General features: G+C 41.9%; 1 protein-coding gene across 1 annotated transcript in view; it reads left to right on the forward strand.

Moving 5' to 3' along the window:
• Nucleotides 1-9965: 9965 nt before the first annotated feature.
• The window catches only part of LOC125371722 (coadhesin-like), a 37569-nt gene continuing 36527 nt past the window's right edge, over nt 9966-11007 (forward strand). Inside the window, exon 1 of the mRNA XM_048385696.1 lies at nt 9966-10575. Coding sequence (XP_048241653.1) covers nt 10254-10575 — 322 coding nt within the window. The 5' untranslated portion in view covers nt 9966-10253. The remainder of the gene's footprint in view (nt 10576-11007) is intronic.

Raw genomic sequence — 11007 nt, forward strand, 5'->3', positions numbered from 1 at the left:
CATTTCAACAAAACAATGGGCATTTTTTATAGTTGACAGTTCATACAGAACCACATCTTCTTGTACTTGGACCCGTAGAAATCTGGGGTAGAATAGAATAGCTCACGCAACTGGGATTGATGACATGTATCAACCAAGTCACCGATCCCGTTAGTCGCCTCTTACGACAAGCATGGGTTGCTGAAGACCTAGTCTGCCCCGGATCTTCACGGGTGTCTTCATTTTTTTCAACTCATCACCCAAATGAGGCCCATGTTTGTTCTTTTTTACTGTACTCTTAAATTTTCAAAAACATCGATCTCCACCTGTAAATTTGTGTTGACAACAAACAATTGCATCGAGAAATTGAAAGAGTGAGTGTGAGGTAAGGTTTAATGCCGTTACCAATATGTCAGAGCAATCAGTGCTTAACGTTGAATGAAAGGTTTACCACTCGGTGTGAATTCGAAAGCAATGGAGACAATTTTCTTGCCCTTAACCAAGTAATATAATCCCCATCCGCTTAATATATTGTACAAACTTATCTCCTTTTGTCGCCTTGATACTTTACTTTTCATTCAAATTTTGAATAAAATTGATATCCATCCACGAAGTGTCATTCTTCCTCCATAAGCAAACAGGGATAATCATCACCACCTTTAACACGTACACTAACGTCTGCAAACGTTGGACAGCACAGTTTCTCCCTCCTGCATTTGCTTTTTGGTTCTTTAACGCCACACTCCGCAATATCCCAGCCATATGTCATTGTCGGTCATTGAGAGTATGGATCAAACAACCCAGGGATGCTATGCTGCACTGCATTTAACATCTGAAACCAAAAGCTGAGCGTTCCATTCACATTCATTTTATAGAGTTTAAATATACAGTTGACGATGCTCTACATCGAAAACCTACCCATGAAGATCCGGGGTAGAATAGGTCTTCAGCAACCCATGCTTGCCGTAAAGGGCGACTATGCTTGTCGTAAAAGGCGACTAACGGGATCGGGTGGTCAGGCTCGCTGACTTGGTTGATGCATGACATCGACCCCAATTGCGTGGATCGATGCTCAAGATATTAATCACTGGATTGTCTGGTCCAGACTCGATTATTTACAGACCGCCGTCATATAGCTGGAATATTGCTGAGTGCGGCGTTAAAACAACAAACCAACCAATCTGTTTGACCAAATATTATGCCACAAAGAACCAAGCCTCAACAACTCGAAAATAATAAATATAATGACTTAGTATAATGAGTGATTACCCGGTAACGTGTAAAAAATTAATACTTCCCTGTGTTTTGACAATGACCTCGACCTCTGACATTGGCCTTGCCTGCAGCAGTTCACAAAAAAAAACAACCAAGCGACGTGCGTCGTTTCACCCTGGAAATGTTATAATATTATAGCAGAGGATGAGCATGTGATAATTACATATATTTACTTCAAATACAGAAAATCTCTTCTCTCATAAAGCACTTGGATTTTCCCCCTGTATTCTCAACTTGCGAAAAATTGTCCTTTACGATAATATATGGCAATACTATTCAAGAATGTGTACTTGTGGGGATTTTATGGAAAATTACACATTTGAAATGTCAGTATAAAGGTGAGGGTGGGCCTCGTTGGCCCAGAGGACTAAGGTGCTACGATGGAACATATAGCCTTTCACCTCACATTTCTACCGTTTGTAATAATAACAAAATAATGCCTCAGATTTCTTAATATACTTACATGTAAGACTGTCAAATCCCCTTTTATGCCAGGCTGTATCAAGTGCACAAGACATTCCACTTCTGGTCGAAAAGACGTTAAAAATGGTACTTGTTGTTACCCTGTCTGGCGCTCGGCATTAAGGGGCTAAAACAAGGACTGGTCGGCAAGGAGACAGTAAACTGTGTCTGAGTGGGATATTCATGTTAAACTGCGGCACTGTATCTCAGTGAGCTAGCACTATAAATCGGCATCAGTCCGGACTAGTACAAGCTGCCACACAATAACACACACGTACATGCACGTCGCTATATAAGTGCAATACTCTTGGATTCGCAGCCACACAAACACACACACGTACATGCACGTCGCTATATTAGTGCAATAATCTTGGACGCGACGTTAACCCCGTTTCACCTCACCTCATCACCACTTCCACTGGTCTTGCATGTAAATCTTGATGCAAGTCTCACACGCTTCTCAGATGTTAAGATCTTCTTCTTGCCTGGGTGTTCGTGTGGGGCCTGAGGAATTTGTTTTAATTCGGCAACAAGGCTGGCTGGATTTGACGGCGTGTCTACACTGAAACACATAAACAGAAAACTTTGATACACATCAATAAATTTTCATGTCTGACATACCAAATCAAAAATACACTGATGGAATAAAATAAAAAATCGCATTGATGGCGCATACATAAGATTTTAATACAACACTTGATCAAATGAAAGCTACATGGTAAATAATGACTTAATCTCAGTTCTTCAGTTTGACGTGTGACCACCACGAGCTCTCACAACAGCCTGACAACGTCTTGGCATACTCCGAATTAATGCCCGGATTGTAGCCCTTGGAACATTATGCAACTCTTTGTCTTAAACAGTCAAACGTTTCGTCCAGATTACGAGGTTGATTAATGCGATCTCGCACCCGACGACCAAGAACGTCCCATAAATGTTCTATCGGGTTAACGTCTGGACTTTTAGCCGGCCATGGAAGCACAGCGACCTGGTTCTGCCTAAAAACATCCGCTGAAACACGAGCAGTATGTGGCCTTGCATTGTCCTGCTGAAACTCGAACAACCGCCCAACTCTGTTAGCGAACGGAAGCACCACTGGGCGTAACACTTCGTCACGGTAACGAACACCAGTTAGACGACCATCCACACGAATCAAATCTGTTCGGTTGTCGTAGGTGATTCCACCCCAGACCATCACTGATCCACCTCCGTATCTGTCATGCTGTTTGACAGTGCATGCTTGGTATCGTTCATTACGTCGTCTCCAAACACGTATCCGACCATCTGCATTGTCCATATTGAAACGAGACTCATCGCTGAACATGGTGTATCGCCAACGACGCAGCTGTCTGGCTCCATGCTGCCTTGCCCACTGTAACCTTCGCCGTTTGTGTTCTTGAGTCATCCTGATTCCTACCACGGGACGGCGACTTTGTAGACCCGCTGAACGCAGCCTGTTACGTACTGTGCGATCACTTAACCGTAGATGTGTGACAGCTCTGAACTCGGTATTCACTTTTTGGGCAGGTTTAAAGCGATCCCTCAAACAAATCAGCCGAATCTAACGATCTTGACGAGCTGTAGTTTTCTTTGGTCGCCCACGTCTAGTGACAACATCGCCGGTCTGCCTGCAGAGGGTTCCACAGCCGTGAGAGGACACTGATGGACTTATGAAAGTGTCTTGCAACTTCTCGCAGTGACTGGCCTGACCTCACCATCCCGATTGCCTGCCATTTCTCCTTCAAACCCATGTACTGTCTTGGCATGTTTCACGCAGTTGATGTCAATGAGATCGGTCTTACAGTAGAATACCCCATTGTGCCATGAAAAACTACTGAAACACGTGCACTACATGTCTTTCTATAGGTGATACCCTGCGTTTTGGAGATGTTGACCATGTACTTCCGAAAAACGGCCACAAAAAAATAACATTCGGACTCATTGACCAAACACACTGCGATCCCTTATTTTTTTCCATCAGTATATGAATAAAATACAGCAAGTACATTTTAAAAGTTAAATCCTTTCATAGCTAAAGCTGCTATAAGGTCTGTGATTATACCCGGTTTCCTTGGTGCTATGGGATAAGGTCCCCCCCCCCCCGGATGTTACACCAGTGCATCATCGCAGGTTAACCTGCAGTCAAAGTCAATGGCTATATACAGCTGGCTGGGCTGAGACAATGCAGATACAGTGACTTTATCAAATAAAACTATTGTTTGTGTTTGAATTTTTTCAAAATTCTCACCTGTTTGAAGATGAGACTGGTGGACTTTCGATTTTAGATGCTTGAGGAGTCTGCTCAGAATGTCAACTTTCATCATCAGAACCAGCATCAACTACTGGTACAGTAGAGGAATAGGATGACACCAATAATCTGAATAAATAAAAGTGAATTCCAAATTGTTTCCATGTATTGTCAAAATGTTTCTTCCAGATCAGTTATTGTTTAACTTCTTTGGTGGAGGAATTTAACTGAGTAACTTTAAGCTGCAAACACATTTTACCAATGCAATGAACCAACCCGAATTAATATAGGTTCTTTTATGTGCTAAAACAATTTCTCTCATGGAACCACTTATTCTGCAGTCCCATCTGATGGATTGATCTTCAATGTCCCACAGAAATATTGAACCTATGGAAAAGTGTCTTGTTCTTTATAAATGATATACAATAGTTGCATATACATTGTACAATGGAATATTTTCAAAATAATCTTATTTCCATCAGAACATATCTCCCACTATTCAACACAAGCTTTACATGTGCATACTAAAAATAAATAGAAAAGAACAAACCTAATTTCAGGAGGTGCGTCTGGTAGAGGACAAACTTCTAAATCTTCTGTCACCTCCCCGATGATCTCCGCAGCTTGTTGACTCTCCTCTTCTGCAATGTCTCTGTACCAAAGAATTAAACCTGATGGGTTAAAGTCAGACCAGAAGCAACAAAGTGAAAGCGGAATTCCAAATTCAAAGTTGGCGGGGGATATAGAAACGGGCTCCGTCCGTCCGTCACGTTTTCGTTTCCGGAGCATAACTCATAAACCGTTCAATATTTTTTCATCAAACTTTGCAGGTTTGTCAGGTACATGCTGAACTGGTGCCTTTTGCTATTTAGAATTTATTTATTTTTTTTACGTTTCCATGGCAGCAAGATGGACTTAGGTTCCAAACCTTCTTTTTTTACAATTTCCATGACAAGTTCCACCTCGGTTAAAAAAGGTTTGGGTTTGTTTAGATTTAATTATCCCCCGCCGCGCGAAAGCGCGAAGCGGGGGATATAGTATTCACGACCGTCCGTACGTACGTCCGTACGTCCGTACGTCCCACCTGTTTGTTGCCGCGATATCTCAAGAACTAAACACTGGATTGTCTTCATATTTGGAACTATGGTGTATATACAGACTCCAGTCGGTTTTGGTGACCTTGATCCCATTTTCAAGGTCACAGCAGACAAATCTGCTTTTAGAGTTGGAAAACGGTGTTGCCGCGATATCTCAAGAACTAAACACTGGATTGTCTTCATATTTGGAACTATGGTGTATATACAGACTCCGCAGACACCAGTCGGTTTTGGTGACCTTGATCCCATTTTCAAGGTCACAGCAGACAAATCTGCTTTTAGAGTTGGAAAACGGTGTTGCCGCGATATCTCAAGAACTAAACACTGGATTGTCTTCATATTTGGAACTATGGTGTATATACAGACTCCGCAGACACCAGTCGGTTTTGGTGACCTTGATCCCATTTTAAAGGTCACAGCAGGCAAATCTGCTTTTGGAGTTGGAAAACGGTGTTGCCGCGATATCTCAAGAACTAAACACTGGATTGTCTTCATATTTGGAACTATGGTGTATATACAGACACCGCAGACACCAGTCGGTTTTGGTGACCTTGACCCCATTGTCAAGGTCACAGCAGGCAAATCTGCTTTTGGAGTTAGAAAACGGTGTTGCCGCGATATCTCAAGAACTAATCGCTGGATTGTCTTCATATTTGGAACTATAGTGTATATACAGACACCGCATACACCTGTCAGATTTGGTGACCTTGACCCCATTTTCAAGGTCACAGCAGGCAAATCTGTTTTTGGAGTTGGAAAACGGTGTTGCCACAATATCTCAAGAACTAATCGCTGGATTGTCTTCATATTTGGTACTATGGTGTACAGGCGGGGGATATTTCGTCACTCTGTGACAAATACTTGTTATGTCATAAATTCTGCAACAGGGGCGGGGGATATAGCCACGTTAGTGGCAAACTCTTGTTTGAATATCCGACGCCAATACAAGATGATATTCTTTGCTTATATATTTGACGATTTCCACAATATCTACACAAGCAGTCGTCATTAAACAATGAATTCATTTGATTCAGAGTATCCACCATGTCTATTGTATCATTGTGTTATTAACAATTGGTTTGAACACAAATGACTGGTTTCATAAACAAACATTGTTATGACATTGTATAGAACTTACTCCCTCTCCCTTCTAAATGAATCATTTGCAGCCTGTTGAGTCGACTCTTTGGCAACAGCTTCAACATAGCCTCCAGTCGTCCGTTCCATGCTTTTTAAACTTCTCTGGTTGATGGGTTTGATATTTAATGTTGAAAGGAGATTATTCATCCTGTCTGGTCCCCCGACGCTATCGATCATAGCTGTAAATAAATATTAACCACAATATAATTATACGAATGTATCTAATATTTTTTTTAGGAATGAGGGAGTGATGTGGGCCTGTTCATATAGTTGGCAGTAAAAATTCAAAGTTAAATCAATACTTTTTTAAATCGGTCAAAGCTTCCGCGCACCCGATCGGACTGGGAGCAATACTGACTTAAATTTCACCCCCGGCCACCTAGACACAAGGACAACTGTCACAAGCGTCCAATGTCTCACCCTTTTCCCATGTTGAAGCATCATGGAAAAAAAGCTTACTATACTTACTTACCTTTTGTTGAAGAAACAAGACAACATTGCCAACATAAGACATTATTAAAACATATGATATCATCGTGACATGAACAATAAGAAAGGCATGACGCTGAAATATCTGATCGAAAACAGGATGAGGAAAACTGTATGAGAGAATTTTATTGGTCATTAAATGTAAAACAAAAATAAAATTTACCTGTTCCAAGCTTTGTGTTGATAACATAACATGGCATCCCTGACTTCCCTTTCTTCTCCCATGCTCAAAGACTTTTAGACAGCCATAAAGACATCAAACCTACCAAAATGAAGTTATGAAAGCCGAGGCACACTACACCGACTCGACATGCCGCCATTGGGTTGCAACTGCGCATGAACGGAAGCGACATATACGTAAAAACACCCGAAAAATATACATGCACATAAATTGATTTGAGGAATGTATGGGCGGTGGATATTGACATAAGCTTAGTTATGCACGACTTGAAAATATGAAACAATGCCAAAACGAAATATTAAAATGAGGCGTCATGAAATTTGCAGTCATTGACTGGTTGCAAGAAATACACAATTAATTGAGACCATATAAAAGGAATCGGGAATAATCATTCCCACTTAACTCAGCTACATGGAATGCGGGTGCAAGAAGCACAGTGAATTTGCACATGGAAAGGAGTTTAAGGTACTCAAACTGTCTTGGAAAAAAATACCCAAATGCATCGTGAACAAATTAATAGACAAACATTTGTTGACCGAAAAACAAAATCTGCTCTGCATTGCCTGTGCTGATTATTGCCGTGATTCTATTCTCAAGGAACATTTAACAAAGTGTCACATCTATCATCGACGACATACACATCGGCAAATGTACTCAGAACGAACTAGCAGCTATAGCATCAGCTTTAGGCAATTGTCAACATGATGCAATGCAAAAGGAAGCACGTGCCACCAAATGTTTATCTCTTGACGATTTCAATAACTATGACGGCCAAAAATGGCTGAATGACAGAAACCCCATAATTATTGCATTCCTTAGGGGATTAAGCAACCTTCAGGAAGGTGATTGTAACAAAAAGATATTGTCTATGATACTTTGTGTTGAAAAGTTACTGTTATGCTGTTGTTTGTCAGTTGTTGCTCCCCTTTCCTTCATGACAAATGTTTTCACCTATCTCTGTACTGGCAGCAAAAATGTATGTCAGTTAATGTCTTAATCATCCCCATCTGGCTCATACACCACCATTTGCAACTGGCTAAATGAGCCAACTTCTGCTCCTATACATGTCCCCGCTGGTTATGATCTCATAACATTTTTTGACAATAACCAGGTGTTGGCACATTACCCTGTACTGTCCCAGGACCATGTCCTACAAACACAGCCTCAATTGTCGCCATTCGTGTGGCTAAACATGAGCCCCGATACCTTAAATGTGACGCGAGAGGTTTATGATTCAAACATAGATGATTGTAAGAACTTCCCCTTACACAGGAAGAAGTTCATTGAATAACAAATTAATCATGTGTTTCACCAGCAAATACATGATGTGAACATTACTGATATGTTTGATTCTGTTCCAGTCACATCACCCCACACCACCAAGGCCAGTGACTTCATTTTGGAGACGTAAAAGGCGACTAACGGGATCGGGTGGTCAGGCTCGCTGACTTGGTTGATGCATGTCATCGATCCCAATTGCGTGGATCGATGCTCATGACATTGATCACTGGATTGTCTGGTCAAGACTCGATTATTTACAGACCGCCGTCATATAGCTGGAATATTCCCGAGTGCGGCGTTAAACAACAAACCAACCAACGTAGATAACGTTTCGTCAAGAGCAGCATCGGCTTTTCAGTTACCTTGTTATGCTGTTATGCTAACGTGACTTGGTGACCAGCAAAAGACGATGTCTCATCAGCCAGTAGAAAGAGCATTATATATATACTCAACAACGAAAGTTCCTGTGACACCAATATTTTAGTGTGCTTTTCAAACAAGTTAAGTTTGGTTTTCAATATTGTAGTACATGTATTGAATCAAGTCACAAAAACGCAAATGCTACAGAAAAGCATGCATTCCATGCAAAAGCCCCATGCATTTCACTCCTCAAGAATGGGTATAAAAACATGTGCGTTAACGGAATTCCACATTCATTGTTTAGCATCGTGCTGACAACAACCACTCAGAACAACAACAAAATTACGCAATTATTCAACATTACAAAATGCCACGCCTGTCCGAAAATGAGCGTCTGCGAGCCATTGGTATGGTTGAAGCAGGATGAGTCAACGTGATGTTGCAAGACAATTTTTACGTCCACAGAAACACCATTTGGTTTTTATGGCAACGTTTGCAACAGACGAATGCAGTCAGAGACCACACTCAGAGTGGCAGGCCACACGTAACCAATAATCGACCAAACTGGATTCGAACAACACACCTACGAAATCGATTCTAGCCAGCAACAGTGACTGCAAGAAGCATCCCTGGCCTTCGACGAATATCTTCACAAACCGTACCTCGCCGCCTCAGATGTGCAGGGATTGTCGCCAGAAGACCCGGCAGACGTCCCATTTTGACAGAAAACCATTGTCAAGCACGTCCACAGTGGTGCAGACAGCGTCTATGCAGTGAGGACAAGTTCTATTCACTGACGATTTTCGTTTTCACCTCAGCCACAGCGATGGACGGATTCGAGTGTACCGACGTCGAGGTGAGCGTTACGTCAATCATTGTGTCATGGAAGAAGAACGGTTCGGGGGCGGCAGCGTTATGGTATGGGGTGGGATTACAGCAAGACAGAGGACCCGTTTGATACTGGTAGAGGGAAATCTCAATGGACAGCGCTACCGCGACAAGATCATCGTCCCTGTTGTTTTACCGTTTTTGCGTCGTCATGGTCCAGACATTACATTTCAACATGACAACGCCCGGCCTCACATTGCTCGGCTTGTTCAGGATTCTCTTCAACAAAACAACGTGAATGTCATCCCCTGGTCGGCTCGCTTCCCTGATCTCTCACCAATCGAGCACATGTTGGATGAGATGGATCGGCGCCTTTGACGTCACCCACGTGTTCCACAGACATTCAAGGAACTTCGAAACATGCTCCAGCAGATATGGACAGATATCCACAGGACTTTGGGCGACGCCTGGTCCTTTCCATGAGACGAAGATATGTTGCTTGCATCGCAGCCAGAGTCTGACACACACGCTATTGATTTGTAAATTGACATTTTGGCATGTTCATGTTTTTTTTATGAAATCACAAATTTTCTGAAGTCAAAATGGCAAATTAAACCATTTGAACACTTACAGGAGTCTTTTATCTGTTGCAAAACGAAATTGTTTCAGATTTGGCAAAAAACATAACTTTGCATTAAATCTTATTCAAAGTCACAGGAACTTTGGTTGCCGAGTAGATATACTTCCATGACAAATACCTTAAGTGCTTGTTGTCTCTGTAGTCGCAGTTAGTGACAGTTGCACTACATCACTTATCTTAATATTGAAAAGGTATATCGATTTAAGCTGTTCAACCCCGAACACCACGCATAGTGCATGTTGCCAAGTGGGAAGAAGGAGACAGTTTTTAATCATGCCTTTACGACTGATTTTGATAACTTTTGGAGGTTTTTGGCTTGTTGAAAGTTCTGCCTCTGTTTGTAGTCTATGCGAGGTAAAGCCATTGTCAGATTTCCAGAACAAGAGAGTTAGTGAGGGTGTTCTGTGGACAAAGACTGATATTACTAGTCGTGCCGAATGTGCAGCGCGCTGCTCCCTCTTCAGTGTGATAAAGTCCTTTGGATACAAGGAGGCCAGTGAAGAATGTGTGGCACATACTGTGCCTCTCACAACACCAGCAGCAATGACGTATGCCAGTGAATCAGGATTCAACATGTATTCAACTTGTGCACCAGGTAATAGAAACACTCTTAAATTACACTTGCAACTGTCATATATCTGACATAAGAATATTAATTGTCAATACCAGAAAATAACCAGTCCAGATTATTTGCAGAAACAGATTCCATTAGACATACAGGGCAAAATACATTGAGCTGTGAAAATTATATGAATGGACCACCGGCAATCGTATCCCAGTTGCGTGGATCGATTGTCATGATGTCAATCACTGCATTGTCTGGTCCAGACCCGATAATTTACACAGACCGCCGTCATATAGCTGGAGTATTGCTGAGTGCGGCGTTAAACAACAAACATTTAACATTAATCAGGCGATGGCAGTAGGGCCTTGCTTACCATGTTCGCGAAAATGGTAAGCATGCCTGGCCCTACTGCCAGCTCCCGCCATTCACACAATTTGCTCAAGAAGTAAGTCTTTATATTGC

Source organism: Haliotis rufescens, unplaced genomic scaffold, assembly GCF_023055435.1.
Source record: "Haliotis rufescens isolate VD_foot unplaced genomic scaffold, xgHalRufe1.0.p SCAF_6, whole genome shotgun sequence".
Taxonomy (NCBI): Eukaryota; Metazoa; Mollusca; class Gastropoda; order Lepetellida; family Haliotidae; genus Haliotis; species Haliotis rufescens.